Here is a 25877-nt window from a genome sequence, read left to right as displayed (position 1 = left end):
TTAGAAGGTGGCCTAGGTCAGGCGGCCTGCTCTGGCCTCATTTCTGAACCTGTCCAAATGGTCTTGAGAAGGGTAGTGGGGTCTTTTTCTAAAGACTAGCACAGCCCACCGTGTGTAAATGCTCATCAGCTGGGGTGTCTCGGTGGCTGCCACATTGAGGGCCCAGAGAGAGCAGTGAGGTCACCAACAGCCACTCACCCTCTGCGGCGCATGGCCCCTTCCCTGGAATCCTCTGAGGTCTTTCAAAGTCAAGGTCACAGAAGTAGGGAGTCAGACTCAGGACTAGGACCCAGCTCCCAGGCCTCCAATCCAGCCATTCCAACATCTATGGGTCTTGCCTGTCCACGGCCAGCTGGGCCTCCTCCTGGGGGCGGGCATAAGTCTGCCAGCACCACACCTCTGGTTCTGAGTGCTGGACATGGGGCAGTGTTGGTGACAGGGTTCCTGAGCACAGTGAAGGGTTTTCCTCCTTCTCAGCGGGAACATTTCACAGATTGTGCTTCCAGACTAAAGTGAGAGTCGGGCCTTGCAGCACTGCTGGGTCATACCAGCCTTCCTACAAGGGGGCCAGCACAGCCGTCAGCCACGCTGACCAGCGGGTCTGACTTTTCATGCCTGTTCTCTTCTGGAACTATTGCCTTCTAGCCCTTTAGTGACCACAGGAGCTCTCCCTATCTAGCCACATTATGGTCTCTGCCTAAAGGGAAATTGAAGCTCAGAAAGGGTCAGAAACTTGCTTAAGATCACACAGCTACCTAGGGCTAAAACCAATTTTTCTTTCTTTAAAAAAAAGCCTTTATTGAGATGTGACTGACATGTAAAATGCTGAACATATTAATATATAAAACTTAATGAGTTTAAGTATACACCCATGAAATTGTCACCACTGTCAAAGCATATCCATCATGTCCCAAGTTTCCTTTAATAATTATTATTATTATTGTGTGTGTGTGTTAAGAACACCTAAGATCTACCCTGTAAGTAAATGTTGAGTCTCCAGTGTGGTATTGTTATTTACAGGCACTATGCCATCTAGCAGATCTCTAGAACTTCTCTGACAGAACTGAAACTTCATACTCGTCACCATCACCTCCCCATTTCCCCTTCCTCTGGTCCGTGGCAACCCTTCTGCTCTCTGCTTCTATGTATTTGACTAATTTAGATTCCATGTATAGGAGCGATCATACAGTATTTGTCTTTCTGTGTTTGGCTAATTTCACCAAAACCAATTTCTTCACTCTTTATACTCTGCTTGTTTTGTCTCTTTGCCTCTGATTTCAGCAGAACTCCCAGCAGCCAGCCCTTCCCAGGATACCTCTATCTGGGAGGAGGTTCCCAGCCACCTACAGAGATCAGAGGGCTCATGTGCTTGAATGTAACTAGGGAGGAGCAGAGGAATCACCCCAGACCTGCCCTCCCCCATCCCTGCAAAACCTGTGTTGGATCTTTTCAGAGCTGCCACTTCAGACTTGATTTCATTAAGGACTTTGAATCAGGCACACATGGGCTCAAATGCCAGCTCTGCCCCAAAGCAGCCACTTTGATGGGCCAGTAACCTCTAAGCAGGACACAAAGTACGTCACAGCCTTGGCAGTGTCTGCTTGTGCAGTAAATGAAAGTTTAAAAATTCTGGCGCTGGAATTTGGGTCTCTACAGTAGAGCATGTAAGTCAGAGAAAAGCCCAGCACTCCACCAAGGAGAGGCATCGGGGAAGATGGGTGTCAGAGAAACTTGGCCCTGGTGTGATGCATACCTCTGCAGGCCCAGGGCAACAGCTCTGGAACCAAGAAATAAGAAGTGGGAATGATTGTTAAATTTTGGCTATATATTTTTTATGAGAAATATTTTTAATTTAAAAGTTTTTACTGTTGCTTTATTTCAAAAGCATCATGTGTTCCTTATGGAAAAATTAGAAAGTACACCGAGGCAAACACACACACACGCAAAGATGCCACAATCCCATCACCCTGGGACAGCCATGGTCTTCCAGTTTTTCTCTGCATATTCAATCAGATCACATAAGTTTTATAAACTAGGGCTCATATTCTTCTCCAAACTACTAGGTATTTTTTGAATCGACAAGATGTTATAGCTTCCTTCCCATGTCAGCAAAGCTACATCCCCACTCTAAGAGTCTGTCTCCCACTTACCCTTGTGGTTGGACCGCTCTATCCGAACCCCATACCCTGCGCTGAAAGGCGGGATGATGGGTGGGATGGAGGAACACTAACCAAAGTCTGGTGCTGGGCGCTGGCCTGGGTGCACGAACTTCCTTGCACGCAGCTACTGTCAGGTCTGGACGACCTTGACCAGATGACATCTTGGCCCCCTTTGCTTTTACTGAGACACGCCTCCCTGACTGATGAGGAAACCCCCAGGCCAGCAGTTTTCACACGTGTTCAACACAAACACCAGTGAAGAGGAAGGGAGATGGGGAGGCCTGGTTGGATGAAGCATGTGTGTCTGGTGAAGAGGAGGGGATGATGAGATGAGGAGGGCAGACCCCTCCCCAGCCCCGCCACCCAGAGCAGCCAGAGTTGAGGATGATGGACAGATCTTGTGCATAGCCCTCATGTTTCCTCTCCACGGGACTCTGAGGTCCACCCAGCTCAGAGCTCTGTCCTCTCTGCAAGGACCACAAATGAGAGTGAAACTGAACCCCATGGAGCAGGATCAGGGATGTTAGTGGTTTCCACTGGCCTCTTCAAGGCTGGGAAAGAAGGCATCTCATGGAAAGGAGCCCTCAAGGCCTTGGAGAGCTGGCAGTGCTGTCTGTTTAGCGTGGGCTAAACAGCTAAACAAATTGGAAACAGCGGCATGGGAACGGCAGGCCAGCCTGGCCAGGTCCCCAAAGCCACGGGCACTGGTGCCCACAGGCCACACTGGGGCCTCTGGGGCCCTCACAGTAGGTGCAGCCTGGCTCCTCTTGTGGGTGCAGCCTCACCCTTTACCTGTAACAGGAGGTTTGAACCAGAGGGTGTCACAGTCCCTTTAGCATCCCAAATTCTTGATCCTTGGCCAGACTGGGTATCACGTTCAAGGCCTGTGGCAGTAGGGCTCCCTAGTGTGACCCAATGTGTGGCTTATCCAAGAGGGAGAATTCTGGGAATCATGGCCCCCGGGAGCCTTCCAGGCTGGAGGTGACACTGTCTTTTGTGGGACAGAATGACTTCTGTCCTGCTAAAGAAAAAACACACCTTGGGGGCCTGAAGCCTGAGGCTGCCCACAGGGTCGCTGAAGGCCCACAAGCCTGGATGTTGATCTTGGCTCCCTGTTTCCCCACTGGGTGGCCTTGCCTCCAGGGCAAAAGCTTCGTGTTACTAACCCCACTCCCCTGCCAGTACCCAGAGAGGAGAAAGAATGGTCCCCCAGAAGAGGAAGATGCCTCTCCCACCCGATGAGGGCTAAGTCCCCCTAGAGCAGGGAGCCCGCCTCTCCCCTCCTCACCTTTGTTTCTAGAGCCATTCCAAGAAGGCCTGGGAGAAAGGCCGGGTTTAGAGGCTGCAGCAGGACACCAGGGTGGGGGTGACGGGCGTGTGCTCTCTCGTTGCAGGGAACAGCAGCCACCCCCAGACCGAGCTCTGTCAGAAACCCTCGCAGGGCCTAACCCCCAGCAAGTGCCACGGCAGCCCCCAGGACTCTCGGAAGGAGACCAGTAGCATGTGGGGCCTGATGGTGATGGCCCAGCTACTGGCAGGCATCGGCACGGTACCCATCCAGCCATTTGGGATCTCTTATGTGGACGACTTCTCGGAGCCCAACAACTCGCCCCTGTACATCTGTGAGTCGGGCTTGAAGAGGGCTTGGGGTGGGGGCGGGTCCTCACATGGCACAGCCAGGGCATACAGAGGTTTGGGGATCTGACACACCTGGAGTCCCAGCCCAGGCCCCAGCTTCTCCCCAGTTGGGACGGGGCCCACAGTCTCTGTGCGCTGGGGCCGTGGGAGTCCCCGAGGGGATCTGCATGACCCCTTGGTCCTGGGCCAGGAAAAGGGCAGCTCCTTGACCAGCAGTATGTGGTCAAGTACCTGGTCAAGGTACTGGTCAAGAGCAGTACCACTGCTTTCCAGATCAGGCACCGGCCAGCACACGTGTCTTCTGAGCCATCCATAGGCCAAGTTGGCCTCATAGAAAAACATGCAAAATAGATAAAGTGAAAGTGACATTGTTCAGTTGTGTCCAACTTTTTGCGACCCCATGGACTGTAGCCTACCAGGCTCCTCCATCCATGGGATTTTCTAGGCAAGAATACTGGAGTGGGCTGCCATTTCCTTCTCCAGGGGATCTTCCCAACCCAGGGATTGAACCCGGGTTTCCTGCATTGCAGACAGACGCTTTACCGTCTGAGCCACCAGGGAAGCCCAAGTAGATAGCAAAATAGATAGCAGATGACCCAATTCTTCCCTTAGAACAAGCTGCACTGAGCATCCTCAGGGCCCAGACCAGACAGGCCACACCCAGAGGCCCTGTGGCCCACAAGCTCCCACCATTGCTGTCACATCATACCCGCAAGGAGCCTTGCCCCCAACCCACGCCTGGGCCTTCATCTGTAAATGCCCAGGAGGCCGCTTCTCTCCCAGCAAGCAGATTGCTCTGGCATCTAGCCAGAGGAGAATCTGCTTGGGTTCCGCACATTCCAGGGTCTCAGGTGGCTCTGGCCTTGTCTGTGGGAAATGCCACAGGTGTGGACTTGTCAGGGCCAGGGGATAGACTGGGGAATGTCTTGGGAGCCCCCAAGTGAGGGAAAGAGCCTGGGTGCCACCCTCAGTCCGCTCACCCCCTCAGCATCCTTTCTCTCTCCCCTCTCCAGCCATCCTATTTGCCATCGCTGTGTTTGGACCAGCTTTCGGGTACCTGCTGGGCTCGGTCATGCTGCAGATCTTTGTAGACTACGGCAGGGTGGACACAGGTGAGTATGTGCCAGGACCATAGCCCCCAGCCAGTCAGGGCAAGGATGAAGCTGAACTTTAAATGCTTATGGCTCCCTCGCCCCCCATTCCCTCCCTCCCACCTGCAGTCGTCAGCCGGCCTCAGATAGTGGAGAGCAAGACAGCATATGCCTCCTCCCTCCAGGGCCAGGCTGAATGATGGAGCAGGGCTTGCCGCTGAAGAAAACACACTTTCTTCCCTAAGAAAACATACTTTCTGCAGTGGGAAACCTTGAGACCTGGGCAGGGCCTCGGGTGTTGCCATCACAGCTGCCTTTTGAGGTCGTGGTGTTAAAAATAACTCTATAATTCTTTGATTCTAAGATGGTTTTGATTGTTTAAAAATTTTTGAGAAGACTTCTTTGAGGGAAAGGAAGAAGCAGTATGTGAAATATACAGATGGATTATGACTCCCACCCAGAAGAGTGTAACAGAATTTAACCATGTGGACACAGCAGGGAACCTCTGTCTAATCCTGGTTCCACCTCTACTGGCTGAATTCTACCACCTCTACTGATCTTGGGCACAAACCTTCATCTTCCTATGCCTCAGTTCCTCATCTGTAAAATGGGGCTAATGATAGTGAAATAAAGTTGCTGTGATGTTTAAAAATGGCTGATACATATTGAGGTTGACAGAAGTGAGCTATTAACAAAATGATATGGATTAAGCCTCTCTGTATCTCAGCATGAGAAAATACAATCCACAGACAAGAGCACATGTACTGAGTTAACCATTCAGGGAGCCGACCCCAGGATGGATCCTACAAGGGCATATGGCTGTTGTAAGGCTGCCTGACACCCCCAGCCTCCCGCAAGGCAGAGAGGGCCAGCACAGTAAGAGAGGGACAGGCAAAGTGCTTTGGCAGTTCCAAGGCCAGAAAAGTGCTTCTGCGTGAGGTGATGAGGGAGGGCTTCCCAGGGAGATGATGCGTGTCTGCATCCCATGTGGGTGGAAATCCCACAGCTGGTGGTGGCAGAGGCCTTCCCAGGTGGAGGGAACCATCTGGACAAAGTCAAGATGGGCAATGCATGGGGAGTGTGTGGGTGGTATGTAAATTCCCGCGGGCCTGATGTGGCTGGAAGGCAGGTCTGCCAGACCCTCAGAAATAACATCCCCAGCCCAGTGCCCGGCACTCAGATCAGAGCCTGCCTGTCTCACAAAGAATGTGGGCAATCATGCTGCCAGACACCACAGACTCCTGACCTTGGGACTGTCAGACCACAAGGTCACCTGCTCAGTGTCATCCACCTGTACTTCAAATCAAAGGCCAAAGCTGGCACTTCCTGAGCTGGGTCCTAGCTCTTCATTACCCAAAGAGACTAGCACCTGAGCTCCCAGTCCACCAGGGACAGTATCCGGGACAGTGTTCTCCCCCTTCTCCCTCGCTGCATGCCCATGTAGATTCTTTACTTACAAAGAGAAACAACAGCAGACCCTTGGGCGTGGATGGGAGACTGCACAGGAGAAAGCATCTCCTTACCCAAGAGCCTAGTCTCTTCCTGGTGGTTTTCTGAGTTTCTAGGGATTGTGAGGCCTCCTTTTTTAGGGGTTAACAAAAGTGGGAGGCAGAGCATTCCGTTATTAAGAGTGCGGGTTTGGAAACCACAAATACATGGGTTTGAAACTGGCCGATGAAATGGTGCCCGCAGGGCACAGTTAACCTCGCTGATCCTCCCACAGGCCTCTGTTCTCTGGGAAGAGAGAGAGGATGCTGTCTTGACCAAGGTGCTAGTTCCCTTGATGAGTAAAGTGAGACCGTGCATTCATCCAACAAATACCTGTGTCCTGTGCTTTCTCTTCAGCTTCTGTTAACTTGAGCCCTGGAGACCCCCGATGGATAGGAGCCTGGTGGCTGGGCCTGCTCATTTCCTCAGCCTGCTTGGTTGTCACCTCTTGCCCCTTCTTTTTCTTTCCTCGAGCGATACCCACAGGAATAGAGGTAAGCGTCTGAGAACCCATAATTCTACTTATTATAAGAGTTTCCTAAAAGGAGGTATTGTGTTAGTCATTTAGTCATGTCCGACTCTTTGCGACCCCATGGACTACAGCCTGCCAGGCTCCTCTGCCCATGGAATTTTCCAGGCAAGAATACTCGAGTGGTTTGCCATTTCCTTCTCCAGGGGATCTTCCTGACTCAGGGATCGAACCTGGGTCTCCCACATTGCAGGCAGATTCTTTACCATCTGAGCCACCAGGAGGTATGGAGGGGTAGCTAATAAAGCTGAGAAGTTTCAGTAAGTTAATTCTGGGTGAAATCTAATCAAGTTTCATGATGTAGGACTTCTCACAGGCTTTGAAAGGTGAGCGTGCTTGTGAATTTCCCAAAGATGGGATTTCATCAGTGTTCCCTCACCCTGGTAGCATCTCAGGGATTAGGAGGGTTCCAGGGAATATAGTCTGGGGAAGTTCTGAGTTATTTAAAGTGAAATAAAGAATTAAGAGTCAATAAAAACTGAATATGGGACCTGGAGCAGTTGACTTTTGCATGTAATAGGGCTGGTCATGTCTAATCCTAAAGGACTGAGTAAAAGAGAAATTCCTAGTGCTGAAGAGTGTGAGATTGGGCAGAGAGTGGAGCATACTATGAGCAGACTGACCTGCATGCATTTTCCAGTCATATCTGTTGGGGAAAGAAATCAGGGAAGGATGAGATTGGAAAACAGTGGGGAGAAGTCTGAGTGGGGGCCTAGACATTAGGCTGAAGGATCTGAAACTTGTTCTGATCTCATGAAGTTCTAAGTGACTGGCGCCCACTTGGGTGACAACTACGTGAGGTTGTGGTTGGGGAGTCGGGAAGGAATGAAGGCTGGAGATGTGATGAGGCCAGTGTAGAGATGATACAGCTGAGGACCAGGGCCGTGGCTGCCAGGCAACTGAGACAGGGCAGTATAGATGTCCGTGGAGGGGTTGCTCAGAAGGACTTAACCGTGAGCGGCTAAAGTTTGTGCCAAGACTTAGAGCCAGAGGCTGAGCTGGATGTTCTGCAAAAAGGTGTGTGAGACTGGGTGAAATCTAGGCCCGGCCAATGGGGAGGGGCAGGGATAAAAGGGCCTCAACTTGTCTTGAAGAAGAATTTCAAAGCCAGGCAGCACATCATCGTGATGCTGGAGTCGGACAAACCTGAGTCTGAATCTAGCTCTGCTACTTCTCAACTAGCTGAGAGATCCTAGGCAAGTTTTCTTGCTCCTAAGTTTCCTCTACTTTAAAATACTGGAGATAGAGACTTCCCTGGTGGTCCCATGACTAAGAATCTGTGCTCTCAATGATTCCTGGTCTAGGGACTAAGATTCGACATGCCGCAACTAAGACCTGGCACAGCCAAATAAGTAAATAAAAATAAATATTAAAGTACTGGAGATAAGAGTACCTATCTCAGGAGGAGGTTGTGAGGAATGGGACAATGTATGCAGAACGCTGGGCACGGGGCCCACCATGGAGAAAGCATGGGGTCCGCTTTTAAATGGAAGTGCCTGCACCTGGCGAGGAGTCTGCTGGGGGATCCTAACAGTGTCTGAGCTCGGGTCCTTGCATCTGTTTAGTGGTTCAGAGCTGGGCCTCGGGCTGCAGCTGACAAGTTCAGAAGTGGAAGGTGGGTTCACTGAGGGGGTTTGCACAGAAGGTGCAGGCTAAGAGCCAGGTCAGAGCCTTGCACAGGCTCCAACTTTGGGCCCCAAAGAAAGAAGGGACTCCACAGAGGAGACTGAAAGAGAGAGCTGGGAACAGAGGTCATTGTAGACCAGAGTGTCCCCGAGGCCCGTAGCCCCTGGAACCTGAGGACAAAGAAGAAGTGTAGCCATGACAGACAGACAAAGGCTGACGTTCACTCAGATGCCTTTTGGCATCAGCCAACAGTTAGACATGAAATAATATGCACAGATATGAAATCATATCTGGGAGGCCCTAGCGTGGATGCATTCTGGCCAGTGGCCAAAGCACCGGGCTCATTGACATGCATGTGGTGACTGCTTTGGACACCCTTCCACACACTTCCAGGGTGGCTGAGCACCGCCCTTCCACGAGCCACTAAGACCAGAAGGATCAAGGGCCTGGGAAAGATGGCTGTAAGGAACCTGTTAACACTCAAGGAAGCCGTTAACACTCACCCCCTTTGCTGCCTTCAGAGGACTCATTCTGTGATGGATGAAGCAAGGAAGATGGAAGAGGCCAAGTCAAGAAGCTCCCTGGTGGATTTCATTAAAAGTAACTGAGTGACCCCGCAGTCCTGGGTGGGCTGGCTTGGGGTGGGGGTGGTCTAGGGTCACCTGGCCCATGTGGGATTGGGTGTGGTGAGGGGCAGTAAGAGCAACACTGGCCCATCCCTTCACGAGAGGTTCTGCCAAGAGCCCTGCTGACTGCTGCTTTGCAGAGAGCAGGAGACCCAAAATCAGGCAGAGGCAGCCCTGCCCTCATGGTCTGGCCCACCTTCTCCTCTCTCTTCCCTTCACATGGATGTGGCCATCCTGTGTAATCACCTGCCACCTGATTTCTTCCAGGCCTGTCCTCATTTTATTTAGTCCATGAGCATGTTGAGTGGATCCTGAGTGGCTGTGTACCCCCAGCTGGCCACTGAGCAGCTTGGGGCCTGGGTTTCTGTCTGGAGGAAGAGAGGGGAGCTGCCTGGGGGGCAGGACGGGCAGTGGTCAGGCTCGCGGACTCCGCTGACCACTGCCTGGAGGCGCAGCCCTGACAGCAGTCTGTCCACAGGGTTCCCCCGCATCTTCCTGAAGCTCCTGATGAACCCACTCTTCATGCTGGTGGTCCTGGCCCAGTGTACCTTCTCCTCCGTCATCGCCGGCCTCTCTACCTTCCTCAACAAGTTCCTGGAGAAGCAGTACGGCGCCTCCGCGGCCTATGCCAACTTCCTCATCGGTGAGTCCCCAGGGCTGCTGCAGCCGGGCCTTCCCCCTGTTCATCCAGGGAGGAGCGCCACCAGACCCGACAAGGGCAGGAGCCAGAGGGTTCTTGCCCAGGAGAAAGGATTTTCAGGGCATTTTTCCTGGTTGGCAATCCAGAATGTTCTTGGCAGATTTATTGGGCCCCTATCATTCTGGGCAGGAGTGGCTGGAGGTTGGGGGCTGCTTCCTCCCTGTCAGAGGGGCTGAAAGCCTGACCATCTCCCAAAGGCCCTGACATCATCAGGGACAAGAGAGGAAAGAGCGCGGATTGAACTGGGGGCTAGGCAAGATGCCGCTGGGTGTTTTTCTTCTCCAAGGGCTTGAAGATATTCACCTGGATAAGGACTGTGGGGCCCAGTGACTCTCAAGCCCCTACACTTTAGGCTCCCCAGGAGAGCTTTAAGAAATACAGATGCCCAGGCCCCACCCTCAAGCAGTGAAAGCAGACTCTCTGGCAGGGGGGGCCAGCATCCAGCACCTGTGTTTTTTGGCAGCTGAGGTTGCAAAATACTGATGTGGTCCCACCAAGTACCCAAGGGAATGACGGGTGCCAATTCACTTGTGAACTTGACCATGTGGATGTGGCAGGGTGGTCAGGGCATGACCCCTGACCTCCTGTGTGGCTCTTGGCTGTGACTTCACCCTTCTAGCCTTTGGCCTCTGACTAGCACATCAAACAGGAAGCACCATCAGTGCCTTGCTAACCCCATGTAGTTACAGTGCAATAAAGGGCCAGATAATGAAAGCCTTAATAAGGGCTTTCCAGGTGGCTCAGTGGGTAAAGAATCTGCCTGCAATGCAAGAGGTGCAGGAGACTCGGGTTCAATTCCTGGGTCCAGAAGACCCCCTGGAGGAGGGCATGGCAACCCACTCCAGTGCTATTGCCTGGAGAATATTATGGACAGAGGAGCCTGCCTACAGTCCACAGGATCACAAAGAATTGGATGCAACTATGCACGCACAGAGTTATTTAGGCTTCCCTGGTGATTCAGACTATAAAGAATATGCCTGCAATGCAGGAGGCACGGCTTCTATCCCTGGGTAAGGAAGATCCACTGGAGAAGGGAATGGCAACCCACTCCAGTCTTCTTGCCTGGAGAATCCCATGGACAGAGGAGCCTGGTGGGCTACAGGCCATGGGGTCGCAAAGAGTTGGACATGACTGAGGAACTAACACTTTCACTGTCTAATAAATGCATATTCAACCCACATCTCTCTGGTTGTAAGGGTCCCACTTCTTTCTTTATTCTTTGCACAGACAGGGCAATCCTCCGTGTCAAGAAAACTCTGTCAGTATGCCTGGCAAACAGTAAATGCTCAATTAATGTCATCTATTACTGTTGCAATTAAACATATCGAATGTCCCTTCAGAAGCCATGCCCCCTTCTCGGTGGTCCACATAGCACTCCAAGGCCTGTGCGCCCAGACCAGCTTCTCTCTGTCTGTAGGTGCTGTGAACCTCCCTGCTGCGGCTTTGGGGATGCTGCTTGGAGGGATCCTCATGAAGCGCTGTGTTTTCTCTCTGCAAACCATTCCCCGTGTGGCTGCCACCATCATCATCATCTCCATGATCCTCTGTGCCCCTCTGTTCTTCATGGGCTGCTCCACCCCACTCGTGGCAGAGGTCAACTTCCCCAGGTATGGGGGGGGGCGGTGAGGGTGAGGAAATACTCTTTGCTGAGGCCAGAACATGGAGGGGCTGCCACATCTCCCTTTCTGCTTCTTCAACTGTCCTCTTTCCTTTTCCCTTGTTGATCTGATCTTGTATGTGGCAACTGAGAAAATCAGATCGTAGTGTGCTCAATTATGAGAAGAAATCAGAGAGTGCTAGTGGGCCACTAGCAATCAGGATTAGGGTTCTGTTTTTTAAGAAGCACCAGAAACTAATTTGTTTGGTTTCAAGAAGAATCTGTAGTGCTGTGAGCCTCAGGAACCAGGAAATAGCTATGTTTAGCATCTGCTCTTTACCAGCTAGAATTACAGAGTCTTATTGAACTGCTGAGGAAAGATGAGAGATGGAGACTTGAAAAGATTTGGAGAAGAACAATGAAAGTGATGGCAGACTGAAAAATTAGGGCAGGTGAGGAAGAGGGCAGGTAAAGGATACCTGTCGGTTTGCATAAAGCAACATGGTTTTAAGTTCTAAGTTTGGCTTCATGTTCAGGAAGGGCTTTGAAGCCAAGGAGGGGATGTGCTTTTTCGCTTTTTTCCTCAGAGCCACATTTCAACACCTCTTCTTTTAGATTTTGCCCAGTGAGGTTGCAATACTGGAAGAGAGCATACTTTTCAGTTTTGGTTATCTTTCTCTGTGAAAGGACCTCTCCTGTCTCCAGAGGGTACGAAGGAGGGGAGTGTTACTCAGGACGGAACTGCCCCTCGCCCCACTCTGGCCCACTCCCAGTTTGTACTGGTCTTCTGGCTGTGGCTGAGAGAGGCCAAGAATGCTTTCACTGGGTGTTTAGCACAGGGCTTTGTCATCAGACCAGGTCCTAGGTCTGGCACTTCTCTTTCCTAGTTGGGGAAAGTTACTTCAGGTTTCTCATCCACAAAGGGAGCATCATTATCAGAACATTTACTGTGATGTCAGGGCATGAAAAGCCCTAAGCCAGAGTGCCTGGAGCATGAGAGATGCCCCATTACTGTTAACCAGCACTAGAATAATTATTTTAGCTAAGTTCTGAACTGTGGTTTATCAGCCCCTAACCCCCACCCTTCTCAGAGGAGATCATGAATATTGGATATGGAGGGTGGAGAGATTGGTGCGATCAACCTGTGAAATCCCTGGGTTAAAGCTCAGGGGGATGCATTAACCTGGGCGATGGCTACATAGACCCAGAGACAGGAGCCACTGAGACCCTCGATGACCTCAAGGGGCCTCAGCCCGAGCCCAGATGAAAGAGAAAGGAAGGGAAATATCACCTGTGACTTTCCCATAGCATCTGCCTTCTCTCTCATCAGAGTCCTGGCAGATTGTTCGTCTCGACCCCTTCTGCAGTGGGGGATTTGCCAACTAAGCATTCCCAATGACTAGTTGGTAGGTTTGGGCTCCTACTGGCAGAAACAGCAGAGGTGCCATGAACACCAGCCAAGTTGACCCTTGGCTCTAGTAGACATGATTCAGATCTCTGGGTGGCGCTGGCCCAAGACAAACAGAGACACAAGCATGCTAACCAGGCGGGGAAGTCACGCTGGGCTGGAGTGGCGACGTTTTCCTTTGGTCCTGCTTTGTTTGATTCCCATTTCCTGTTTTGCTGGCAGCACATCAAGTTCTATACGTCCACAACCTCTCTCCTGCCGCCGGGACTGCTCGTGCCCAGATTCTGTCTTCCACCCGGTCTGTGGAGACGATGGGGTTGAATACCTCTCCCCTTGCCACGCTGGCTGCAGAGAAGTCAACGTCAGCTCTATAGCTCTCAAGCAACCGGTAAGGGCCGGAGGGGCCCCGGGTCTCCCCCGAGTGTGTGCTCTGACAGCCTGCTCCTCCACTTGGGATGGGCAGGGCTCCACCCTACTCATTCCCAGCATCCTGGCCTCTGGGCCACACCCACCTTTTCTCCACCTCCCGTTCCCTAGGGTCATGATCAGATGCTTACAGCCCAAAGTCAATTAAAGACTGGCCGATGTCCAACGAATTCACATTCCTTAAGCCTAACAATGCTCAAAACAGAAACAAGTCAGAGCACTCCTTCCGCTGAAGCCTGCCAGTCTCACGCTGATGGGTCCTTATTGGACACATCAGTGTCCTGCGATCTGGTTGTGTTGCAAAGCCATATGGACAGGCCCACGTAGATCGAGGGCAGAGGGCCTCTGTGATGTGGACCTGGAAGGTTAGAGCCGGAAGTGGTGATGGAGGCCATTTGGTTCAACCCTTCTGGACACTCTCAGCTATGGCCACACAACTGGCTTGAAGGCGGTGGCTATTCAGGGGCAGATCTGGGACTAGAACCCAGGGTGCTGCCCCAGCCCGGGGCACGTCTGTGCAAGATCAGGTGTTTCCCGGTCACAGCCTCCCACTCACACAGCTCACATTCACGGTGCTCACTTGGCAAGGTCCTGGCCAGCCCTCAGAGTGCTCCCTGCCTCCCCAGATCAGACAGCAGCAAACCAACTCCAGTCGTCTGTGCGGTTATTCAGCAAACACCTAGTGAACACCAGACACGTACGTGGGTGCTAAGGATTCAGTGGGGAACACATCAGCCCATGTCCTGGCCCTCATGAACTTGTATTCATCAAATAAAGGCACAAGAGTGTTTTTAGAAGGTAACCCATGCTACGAAGAGACTTAATGAGACAGAGAATATCTAGGGACCTGCCGGAGGAGGTGACATTAGAACTGAACCAGCAGAGGAAGAAAACACTATGAAAACCCGGGAGTGAAGCAAATGCAAGTGCAAGGCCCAAGGGTGTGAATGATCTGGCAAATGGGAAGAGCGAGAAGGCTAGGGCTGGCACAGAGTGTGGAGGAGGGTCATACCCAGCAAGGCCTGGGAGCAGGCAGGGCTCAGGCTTCAGACTTGGACATTCTTTATCCTAAGAGCTGGGAAGTCTATGCAGCTCCCTAAGGAGAGGATGCAGCCTGTTCCTTTAAGCCTGTGTGGAGGGCATGGGCAAGGCTAGCCATCTTCCATGAGAAGACAGGCAAGGCTGCTTCCATGGCCTCCTTTGTTGGCAGAGGAGCGCGGTTCTCAGGAAGTGCAAGGACCAAGAGTTTGGACAAGATGCTTTCTCAGCTGCCTTCTTTTTGAGGGGGAGCCTGTGGTGGCTTCTGTGGTTTTCTTATCTTTACTTACCTCTGACTCATCTACCTCCAGAAATAATCTTGACAAGTTTCCAATAACAGCACAAGCACATCAAGACCAAAATCCATTAGCAGAATATCAAGAAAAAAATAGCCAATTATAAGGGAAAGTTTGTGTAAAAAATCCAGACTGAGGAAGGTAGCAGCAACATTGTATACAACTTAATTATGAGCTTCCCAGCAGCCCAAGTAAAGAAGGTCCATAGTTCCGATCCTTGGTAGAAGGAAACATACCAGTTCATTAGTTCCAATCTCTGCCCTCTAACGGCTTTGCCACTTGGAGCAGTTGGACCATAGGCTGGTCCATCAGACCACGTGAGAGGGAAGATGAAGCCATCTGACACAGACAGGGTCCACCGAGGTGAGCTGTACAACCATGTTGAGCTGTATGGATTTATAGACTTGAGACGGAGACCTTTAGAGGCAGGAGGAATTTATCTCAGGCAGAAAGGTCACTGGATTTCACTGTGTTCCCACTGGTGCTGTGCTGCGCTGCGCTTAGTTGCTCAGTTGTGTCCGGCTCTGTGCGACCTCATGGACTGTAGCCTGCCAGGCTTCTCTGTCCATGGGGATTCTCCAGGCAAGAATACTGAGTGGGTAGCCATCCCCTCCTCCAGGGGATCTTCCCAACCCAGGGATTGAACCTAGGTCTCCCAAACTGCAGGCAGATTCTTTACCAGCTGAACTGCCTGGGAAGCCCATTCCCACTGGCATCTCCTCCTATTTTTATCTTCCTTTAATGTCCCTGCAATAAACACACAACAGCAAAAACAAAACTCAGAAAACCACTACTGCTCGGCAGAGGGTGGCCTGGCCCAGAGGAGGGCCCTCCCAACCCCAGGTCCGCAACTGGTGGACCGTAGCTGGCAGTGGGATCCTGCAGATCCCCACGCGGTGTAACTGCCGGAGGAGTCCAGCGCACACTGGACGACTGGTTTTGGTGAAACGAACACTATTTGTTGCCCAGTGATCAGATGCGAGATCCCTGGGGCACCTGAAATCCCCACCTCGTCTCCTCTCCAGTCTCTGCATCTAGCATCACCAGGTCCCCAGGGAGGGCAGAGGGGTGACCGTTGGAGCAGGCATTTAAAGTGTGTGGAATGGAAATAATAACAGCAGGTTTCCCCTGTTCCCCTCCGTCTCCTTCCAAGATCTACTTGAACTGCAACTGCATCAACGGGGGATCTGCTTCAGTGAAGACAGGCCCGTGTCCCATCTCCTGCGCCCACTTCCTGCTCCCGACCACCTTCCTCATCTCCTTCGTGGCGCTCATAGCCTGCATCTCACACAACCCGCTCTACATGATGGTGCTGCGGTGAGTGCGCCTCTCCTTCCCAATGCTCCGCTCACTTAGCGTCCAGCTGCCCCCTTCTCAGCTCTCCTCCCTCTCCCGGTCCTCCGAGAGTCCTCGGACATGAGATGTTCTTGGGGTGATACAGGGAGATAATACTAGTGCGCCAGTGCCAGGGCTTTGGTGCCAGCCCGTGCGGAGTCCCACGCTGCAGCCTCACTCGGTGGGTATCCCTGCCTCTCCATCCTGCATGAGGAGGGAGGAGCCTGGAGAGGAGGCGGGGCCTGGAGAGGAGGCGGGGCCTGGAGAGGAGGCAGAGCCTGGAGAGGAGGCGGGGCCTGGAGAGGAGGCGGGGCCTGGAGAGGAGGCGGAGCCTGGAGAGGAGGCGGAGCCTGCCGGCTGAGCCACGTGACCCTTCCAGGCTGCCAGGCTCCACGCTGGCTCCACACCTGTAGATTCACCTATCTTTAACTCTCAAAAGAACTGAGAGGAGGGAGGAGAATTCAGTTGGAGGCATAAAATCAGAGAAGGAAAACGAGGAAAGTTCCAGAGACAGAATAAGGAAATGTGGAAAGGAAGACAAGGAGAAAAGCCCCGTGTCCCAGGAGCCAGGTCAGAAGGGAGGGCAGGACAGGCGGCGGCCAAGGCCGAGGTGTCCTGTTACAGTGACACCAAGGTGCCCCTGAGGTGCTGACATGGAATGACCTTCCATTCACCTCACCCTCTGCAAAGGAGAAAACAAGGTTTCAACCAAGTTGGCATAACTTACCCTCTGCCTACCTCCCTCCTGTCCTTATCTGTCTGGCAACAGAGATGGAAAAACAGGATTTGGAAGACCCGGTCCAGGGTCAAAGGCCTAGCTCTACCATAAACTGGCTAAATGTGTTTCGGTGTTGCCAAGTTCACCAAGTCTCAATTTTCTCATGTATGTGTGTGCTTAGTCACTCAGTCGTGTCCAGCTCTGCAACCCCATGGACATAGCCTGCCAGGTTCTTCCGTCCAGGGAAGAGTCTGGAGTGGGTTGCCACTTCCTACTCCATGGGATCTTCCCCACTCAAGGATCAAACCCATGTCTCTGTGTCTCCTGCATTGGCAGGCAGATTCTTTACCACTGTATCACCTGGGAAGCCCTTCCTCATGAATGAAAGGGCATTAATGATACTGACCTCAAAGGATTCATGTGAGGGTTGTATGGTAAACTGCTTTGCTCTGCATAATGGTTCATTATCACTATTAACCAAGTTATTCAGTTCAGTTCAGTCACTCAGTCGTGTTCGACTCCCTGCAACCCCATGGACTGCAGCACACCAGGCCTCCCTGTCCATCACCAACTCTCGGAGTCCACCCAAACCCATGTCCATCGAGTCGATGATGCCATCCAACCATCTCATCCTCTGTCATCCCCTTCTCCTCCTGCCCGTAATCCCTCCCAGCATCAGGGTCTTTTCCAATGAGTCAGTTCTTCATGTCATGTGGCCAAAGTATTGGAGTTTCAGCTTCAGCATCAATCCTTCCAATGCATATTCAGGGCTGCTTTCCTTTAGGATGGACTGGTTGGATCTCCTTGCTGTCCAAGGGACTCTCAAGAGTCTTCTCCAGCACCACAGTTCAAAAGCATCAATTCTTCAGTGCTCAGCTTTCTTTATAGTCCAACTCTCACACCCATACATGACAACTGGAAAAATTATTACCACCAAATTATTACTACTATTCTTATCAACAGCTTCTTATTCCCCAGATGACTAGGAGTTGAGGGGTCTGGGATTTTATCCTATTTACACATTAGCTTGCAAACTACCAAGCTCCTGTTTCTGTTACTGTTTCATAAGGATACTGGCAGAAGCCGGGAGACTCCTAGGTCAAAGGCAAAGGACTTTGTTGCTCACAGGACAGCAAGCAATGTGAAGCTCATGTTGCATCATTTATTTGTGACCCCCATGTCCTACTGGGTGATGTGTAGGCCTTCAGGCATATGTGTCACCTGCAGTGGGTGTAGGTCACCCCTGAGGAGCACTGAGCTTGGGAGAGCCACCGCTTCTATAAACCAAGCCTGCAGCTGGTCTAGAAAATTTTACCTCATGCCTTAAGTCTGTTCACTGCAACCACACCCTTGGGAAATGGCCCAGGAAGCACACGGTCAGGCCCTTGCATTCTTAGCATCCTCCACAAGAATGTGTGGGGTGCTCAGAGCAGGTTGCTTGTGTCAACACTGTCATCACCGTCTCCTCTACCATCCTGCATCTGTGCATTCCAAGTACCCATGCTTTCACTCAAGGCTCCTGTGTGTGGTTCCCTTCTTGCACTCCAGGTCAGATGGACCACAGTGGACCCAATAATCCTGAGAAAGGTATGTGGGTGGCCATGATGAGGAGAGGGAATAGAATAAGGAAATTTCATAGGGAAGCCCCTGAGCATCGGAGAAGGGCATTGCTGTCAGATTGCCTCCCAGAGGACTGCCAAGCCTCAGGGAGAGGAAGCAGTGAAGGGAAAGCACCATTTGAACCCCAGGGTGGGATTTAAAAAAAAAAAAAAAAACTCTCCCTTCCAAGTTTGGTCACAAGCTGGAGTGAAATTGAAGAAGAGGCCCCAGTATCCCAAAATAATTTTGAAATAAATTCCCCTGGGAAAGATGAAAGAATGGATGCTATGTAGTGCAAAGAAGGTGAGGTTTAAAGCCAATGTTGTAGGTGACCCAAACCTTATTTGTATCACTCATGGCCCTCAACCAGGCATGGAAATACAGGCTGGGGGTGAAGATGTGCCAAAAATGTATCACAAGACAGAGGTCAGAGAGTCAGTGTTAATTTGGGGCTGAAGCACAAGCTGGAATCAAGATTGCCAGGAGAAATATCAGTAACCTCAGATATGCAGATGACACCGCCCTTATGGCAGAAAGTGAAGAAGAACTAAAGAGCCTCTTGATGAAAGTGAAAGAGAAGAGTGAAAAAGTTGGCTTAAAGCTCAACATTCAGAAAAGAAGATCATGGCATCTGGTCCCATCACTTCATGGCAAATAGATGGGGAAAGAGTGGAAACAGTGGCTGACTTTATTTTTCTGGGCTCCAAAATCACTGCAGATGGTGATTGCAGCCGTGAAATTAAAAGACGCTTGCTCCTTGGAAGGAAAGTTATGATCAACCTAGACAGCATATTAAAAAGCAGAGACATTACTTTGCCAACAAAGGTCCATCTAGTCAAGGCTATGGTTTTTCCAGTGGTCATGTATGGATGTAAGAGTTGAACTGTAAAGAAAACTAAGCACTGAAGAATTGATGCTTTTGAACTGTGGTGTTGGAGAAGACTCTTAAGAGTCCCTTGGACTGCAATGAGATCCAACCAGTCCATCCTAAAGGAGATCAGTCCTGGGTGTTCATTGGAAGGACTGATGCTGAAGCTGAAACTCCAATACTTTGGCCACCTGATGTGAAGAACTGACTCATTTGAAAAGACCCTGATGCTGGGAAAGATTGAGGGCAGGAGGAGAAGGCGACGACAGAGGATGAGATGGTTGGATAGCATCATCGACTCGATGGACATGGGTTTGGGTGGACTCCAGGAATTGGTGATGGACAGGGAGGCCTGGCGTGCTGCACTTCAGTATCCTTCAGTATCCTCTGGTTCCATGATGCTCTGTCCTCTGCCTCCTGAAGGGAGCTCTGGGCAGCCCTGAAAATCATAGAGACCGGTGGTTCTCAAACCTGAGTGTGCACAGAATCTCTGGAGGTTTTCTTACAATACAGAGTGCAGGGCCTCACCCCAGAGTGTCTGCTTCTTCATCTGAGGTGTGACCTGAGAATCTGCATTTCTAGTAAGTTCCCAGGGGATGCTGATGCTGTTGATGCAATGATCACGCTTTGAGAACCGCCAAGAGGAACAATAGGAGCACAGGGCCCAGGTGAACCCAGGGAGGCCTCGTGAGGGCAGGTCTGATGCGCCCTGAGGCTGGCTGCATCAACAGAGGGAAGGCTCAGCCCTGAGTCCTCCCCTTGCTGATTTCCTGTTTACCTTTTCAGTGTGGTGAACCAGGAGGAAAAGTCCTTCGCCATCGGAGTACAGTTCTTGCTGATGCGTCTGCTGGGTAAGTGTCAGAGACGCCCCCTTCCTGGTGGCCCCAGATTAAGGGAAATCAGAGGGCTGTGGGGTGTGGGGTGGGGAGGGGAAAAGCCCCATCTCATCTCTGTCATAAGAAGCTGTACATAATAAGCACAACAGCAAATGCCAAATCCCATATGGACTTTTTCCGCATCACTTGAGGTTAGGAAAGTTTCCATCTATGGCATTAATTCCAAACGAAACTGTAAGAAGAAGGAAAAGTGGACACAGCTGAGAATGCCTAATAGAACAGAGTGTAGGTATTTTTTTTCTCTCTCTCCAAGAGTTCACTGTAGGAACAAAACCTCACATTCCGGCAGAGCCCAGCCCTGGCTTCCCTTCCATTTTACAAAATCCACTCCTCCTACCTCTATTCAGCAAAGGGGGGCCCTCTGCTGGCAAACCCCGCAAAAGCAGTCAGAGCCCAAGGAGGAAGGGCATTGTGCACAGCGATCGGACTGGCTGGGATCGCGCGGCCTGCAGGCATCTGCTTACACCCAGCTCGCCCCAGGTGTGGGGACACTGTGGGTCCTTTCCCAGACTGCTCATGCTGGACTGTGCCCTCTGGATGCCTCCAGGCACTGAATTAAACACAAGGCACCTGTATGGAGACTCTTGCAGTGACAGGTACACGAAGTAAAGGGATTGAGGAGGGATTTATTAAGGCCCCGGGGGTGCCCACTGCAGTGGGGAATATGCTGACTTCAGTGGAGAGACTTCAGTTGGCATCACAGTGCACTTTCTGACCTTGAATGCTGAAATCCCTGCGGAGGCTGCGGTGCACTATTATTTGGGAGTCTGGCTGCAAAACTTCACTCTGTAGCAGCTTCGATGATCACCCTGGGGTGTGTGGGTGATGTCTCTCCTGGGCCCAACCACCGGGGACCCTCTCCTACCAAAGCTGAGTGTGGGATAAGGAGGAGTGAACCAGTGTCTTCAGCGGAATTTCTTGGTCTCTGGCCACTTGCTCCTAACGCCCCCTCTTCAGACTCTGCTCCTCTGGCCTATGTTACAAGCACCGTGGACACGAAGCACCAGGGCCACCCTGCCCTGATGGCAGAGGCACCGTTGTCAGCACAAGGCCTTTCCATTTATAACTGATCATTTACAACTTGCTCTGAAACCTCCACTGGGAAGGAAAGCTTATGTTCCACCCAGCTCAACAGCAGCTAGGATAAGCTCTGGAGCACCCTGCCCTGCTTCTTCCACTGTGAAAACAGCCCCTCCTGTGCTCAAAGCACCTGCTGCCTTTTTTTTTTTCATTTGAGCTCAGATAACTCAATGTGAGACCACAGATAGAAATCGCAGGCTGGAGGGATCCATTCATCCCCCAAGAATGCAATTCCAACCTGGGTAGAAAAAAGGACTTGGCCAGCTTCAAATTACCCACTGAAACTTAGTAGAAAAATTTTCTGGACTTCATTTCTATTTAGGGAACATCATTTAGGAAGGTCATTCCTTGTGGTTTCCATCCCCCATTCACCTGGAGATTTGGGAGCGAGCAGGTCTGATAGAGAGGCTTGTTCTTTTTTTTTTTTTCCCCACATCTTAAACATTTTATTTTATTGGCTGGTTCTTAAAGGTCCCCACTTCAGAGCAGAGCCACAAGCAGAAGATTGCCTGTTTCTTTCCTCCAGGAGCAGCTTCTCACAGGGCCCTAAACAGAGTCTGGGAGGCTGTTCTCAGTGGTTCTGAGAATGGGGTGGCCTGACCTGGGTGTGGATCTGGCCAAGCCCTCCCCTGTCTAGACCTGTAGCTAAGGATGCAGGACTGACCTGACTATTTAGCAGCCATAGGGCACGGCCTCAGCTTTGGGGCAGAGGCTCTGAACAGCCAGGGTGTTTGGGGCCTGGGGGTGGTGCTTGCTATCTAAGGGCAGCTTGCCATTGTGGAAGAATGTGAGATTCGAACCTCTGAGAACTAGGGTTCCTAGTCCAGCCCTGACCCTGCTTGGCTATGCAAAGGTGAGCCAGCCGAGCCCACCTTCCTCCCCATTAAAATAAGGGCACCCGCCTGTCTCCAGGCTGCCCTGAGGGCCTGAGGAGTTGGTGTCCTCAAGAGCCTCCTGCCACCCAGTGAGCCCAGCAATCCCAAGCATGGGAACTCTGGTACCTGTCTGAGCTGGTACAAGGGGACACCTGCAGCTCACTGTCCTGGAAGGATGGCTCAGGTTCCTCTTCTCTTCTGAGCCTCCAGTGAAAGAGTAATTCAGGCTTCATGGAAAGCTGGTTGCTTTCCAAAGTCACTGTGGTTCCCAGGGGTGGGACAGAGATGTTCTCGTGCCTGTGAGCTGTGTAGGGGCCCCGGGCACCTGGCTCCCCACCCTGCCCTGGCACCTCTGCTGACAGCTCCAAGTGACCTGAGCTCTCTGAACTCTCTTCCTGCTGATGCTAGCCTGGCTGCCGTCTCCAGCCCTCTACGGCCTCACCATCGACTACTCCTGCATCCTGTGGAGCTCGAAGTGCTCGGGGAGGCGAGGGGCCTGTGCCTACTATGACAACGACGCTCTCCGGAACAGGTGAGAGCCTGCACGATGCGCCAGGCCCCAGGCCCGAGCAAAGGGCAGTCATCACTCCGGTGGCAACTGTGAGGCTCTCAGGCCTGTGAGGGAGAGCCGGAGGGGAGCTTGCCATGGGCAGGAGTGGGGGCCACCACTGACCAGCAAGTCAAGGCTCACAGAAAGCCATCCAAGTAACCAGACCTGGAGGCTGCTCTGATGTGTCCTGCTCCCCGTCCTCAGGCCCCGCTGGCCGTCGAGAGGGACAGCATCACAAAGAGGGTTGTTAAAGGGAGAGCTCATGGCTGTGGAACGATGATGCCAGGCCAGCCTCCTATTGCTCAGAAAGGGGTGGCCCATCACAGCTCCTGGAAGAGACCAAGGGCAGGTGGGACCAAGCCCAGCTGCAGCACCGCTGAGCTCTGCACCCTTTCAGCCACCTCACCTGCTGCCTCGTCACAAACGAAGTGGGGAGAGTGGGCTGCAGGGGACTGGACGGGGTCTGGAAATGGTGTGGGAGGGGCACAGAAGTCCCGGAGTGGGGCAGACCAAGAGGGCGGGAGAAGGCACCCCCTCCTGGCTGTGCTGGGACACAGCACCCTCCCAGATGCTGCAGTGTTTCACTGGCCCTCTGGGGGGCGCCAGAGAGAGTGACAACCAGGCGCACTGGACTGGGAGTCCCACGTAGCTCCGTCCTACAAGCCTCTCTAGGCTGGTGGACAAAAGGAATGAGGAAGGTGGTTCCCCCTCAGGTGGGGACAGATCCTTACCTGAGTGGTGATGACACATGACCCCGGGGCCACTGGGACAATGATTCTGCTCTTCTCAGTGGCCCTGGCCACAGCGCCTGCATACCCCTCACGTGTCCTGCCTCCTGCCCCACAGGTATCTGGGCCTGCAGGTGGCCTACAAGGCTCTGGGCGCCGCGCTGCTTATCTTCATCAGCTGGCGGGTGAAGAAGAACAAGGAGTACAATGTGCAGGAGAAGGCTGCCAGCCTCATCTGACCCTCGGCCTCAGCTGCTGCCCTGCTCCTGAGAGGGACCTGCCCCCACACCTGGCCATATTTACTAACGTGAACACGCCGCCTCCTTTCTGTTTCGTAAATGAGAAAGAAAACCCCGTCACCGTTTGCCTTCCCTGTCCCCTCCTCCCAGAGCCCACCCAGGGTGCCCATGGGCCCGGTGGGCATGGAGCTGGAGGGCTGGGTCTCTCCTGGCCCCTTGGGCGAGGCCCCCCCCAGGCCCAGTCTCATCCTGTGCGATGGGGATGCTCACTGAGGCAGCCCCGCCGACCCCTCACCAGCTCTGTGGTTTCTCTGTGGGGAGACTCTGGGTATCTGCCCAGAGGCGGGAGGGAGGGGGCTGAGTTATTACTGACCAGAGCCAGGCTAGGGGAGGGGGCGGCTGGCTGCAGTCCCTTTTGTATCTGGGTTCAGCCCCAGTACAGAGCCCAGGAAGGGCTGACTTGCTTCCACTCCGATCCTTGCTTCCTGCCCAAGAGGCTGCTTTGGAAGCTCTCACGTCGGGAAGTATGGCCAGTTGGTCCTCTCAGTTACCCACACTCAGGACCAGAGCTCGGACTAACACCTGAAGACAGGCCATCCAAATGGTGTTCACGTTAACTGTAGACTCTTCTGTACCCGGGTCTGTGTAGGTTTATCTCCGTCTTTCCAGGAGTATCTCTCACATTAAGAAAGTCACACGGTGCTGCAGACCTGTGGCTGGTTATGGATGGCCATGACACCCAGCCCCCACCCCACAGTGGGGAGACAGGACGCCTCATCTCAGAGTGATGGGAAGACCACCTCCCCTAAGCTGACTCGGGTGCAGACGCGGTGGCTTCACATGGATTTCCCCATCTGGACTCTAGCCTGTGGGTCATGGAGTAAAGAGAGGCTGTCAGGGATGTCAGCAGTCAGGTTATGAAGTCCAGCAAATGTCAAAAGCCGTCAAGCTGTCTGGCCTCCGGTAGCCCATAGAGTAGAGGCCCAAGAGGTGGACTTCCCTGGCTTTGAACATGCTTGTGCTTATTAGCATTTTCTCAGCCTCTTCTCACTGCCTCCAGAGAGGTGCGTGCCTTCCCCGGGCTTGGGCTGAGAGGTGCTGCTGCCCTGGGTGGAGGTTCAGAGTCAGAAGCCAACAAAGGACTCCTTTCATCCACAAATATTTATTGGAGACCAACTTTGTGCAAGGCAGCACTGGGGCATGGTTCTCCCTGGAGCTTCCCTGCCCTCCATCTACACTAAGGCCTCCTCCCAGAGCAGGCTCCCTGGGCAGGGTGGGGGACACACAGCAAGAACCTGGAGATTATCAACAGAACCTTGGCTGTCCACGCCCCACCATACTGAGTCTGCTCCTGGGCTTTACCACATGGGGAGCTGACTTACCATGTCCTCTGGAGCTGCTGGACGTCGGTCGTGGTCACATGCAGATCTCTTGAGTGCCACTGCTCTTAGAAGACCCTTCCAGAAGCCACCTCTGGAAAGGCCTCGTATGACGGAATGTCAGTGGCCACAGTGCCATGGCCTGAATGAAGTCTTTATGAAAGTCACTGTCACAGACAGCCTGATTCCAAAGCCACCAGCTCTTTTCCACAGATCTCACTCAGGAAGGGAAGCTCCATGCAACCTCCGAAGCCAGTTTCAGCCCTTTCAGTGGTCATGCTTGGAAAATGATTCTCTGCAACTAACCCTGGTTCTTCTCTCTGCAATTTAACCAAATTCTGAAGGCACTGCCTTTCGCTGAGCTCATGAACAATGAATGCCAGCCTTCAGATTCTAGAAGATGGTTGCTATTCCAAGCCTTTTTTTCTATTTTGATATTTCTATTAATATAATGTAACTTGGTCATGAATTTGAACTGTCATGTATATTTGCTAGAGAGCAGACAGAACCTATATGTTCTGGCCAGAGACTGTCCCTTGCCCAATCCTTGGGGGCCTAAGACCATGGGGATGGGAGGTGATGCTACTCTCAACTTATCCTGCTGGTACAGAGAAGCAGCAGGTGCCTCCTGTCCTTTCAGTGAAGTCCCTTCAGTCAAGACCCCACAGTGCTGGGCTCTTAGAATCTCTGATCCCTGCCCTTGAGTTTATATGCAGAAGTGGGGTAGGACACAGACAGCTAAGTCCATGATATGAAGTGGAATTAATATCATAATCATCACTGATCACTTGGTCACAGCCAGTACAACCACCCTACAGCAAATCTGCCTGCAGGACCTGTGATGATGTTACCTTCATTTCCCTTCAGGTGCAAAACTTAACAAGCTTCCTTGAGTGTTGGACTCTCATAGAGCGTGTTGTTAAAATGCAGATCTCTGGGACTTCCCTGGTGGTCCAATGGCTAAGATTCTGCACTTCCAATGCAGGGG

General features: G+C 52.2%; 1 protein-coding gene across 1 annotated transcript in view; it reads left to right on the top strand.

Moving 5' to 3' along the window:
- Positions 1-25358, top strand: part of SLCO2A1 (solute carrier organic anion transporter family member 2A1) — an 83602-nt gene extending 58244 nt beyond the window's left edge. The window contains exons 4-14 of the mRNA XM_043874696.1: positions 3554-3781; positions 4811-4909; positions 6734-6870; positions 9053-9131; positions 9636-9800; positions 11275-11464; positions 13085-13250; positions 15776-15939; positions 19929-19993; positions 22402-22525; positions 23390-25358. Of these exons, the coding sequence (XP_043730631.1) occupies positions 3554-3781; positions 4811-4909; positions 6734-6870; positions 9053-9131; positions 9636-9800; positions 11275-11464; positions 13085-13250; positions 15776-15939; positions 19929-19993; positions 22402-22525; positions 23390-23510 (1538 nt within the window). The 3' untranslated portion in view covers positions 23511-25358. The remainder of the gene's footprint in view (positions 1-3553; positions 3782-4810; positions 4910-6733; positions 6871-9052; positions 9132-9635; positions 9801-11274; positions 11465-13084; positions 13251-15775; positions 15940-19928; positions 19994-22401; positions 22526-23389) is intronic.
- Positions 25359-25877: the final 519 nt, after the last annotated feature.

Source organism: Cervus elaphus, chromosome 19 (genome assembly GCF_910594005.1).
Source record: "Cervus elaphus chromosome 19, mCerEla1.1, whole genome shotgun sequence".
In the NCBI taxonomy this organism is placed as follows: domain Eukaryota; kingdom Metazoa; phylum Chordata; class Mammalia; order Artiodactyla; family Cervidae; genus Cervus; species Cervus elaphus.
The sequence above is the reverse complement of the archived record's forward strand: the minus strand, read 5'-3'. Positions and strand labels throughout refer to the sequence as shown.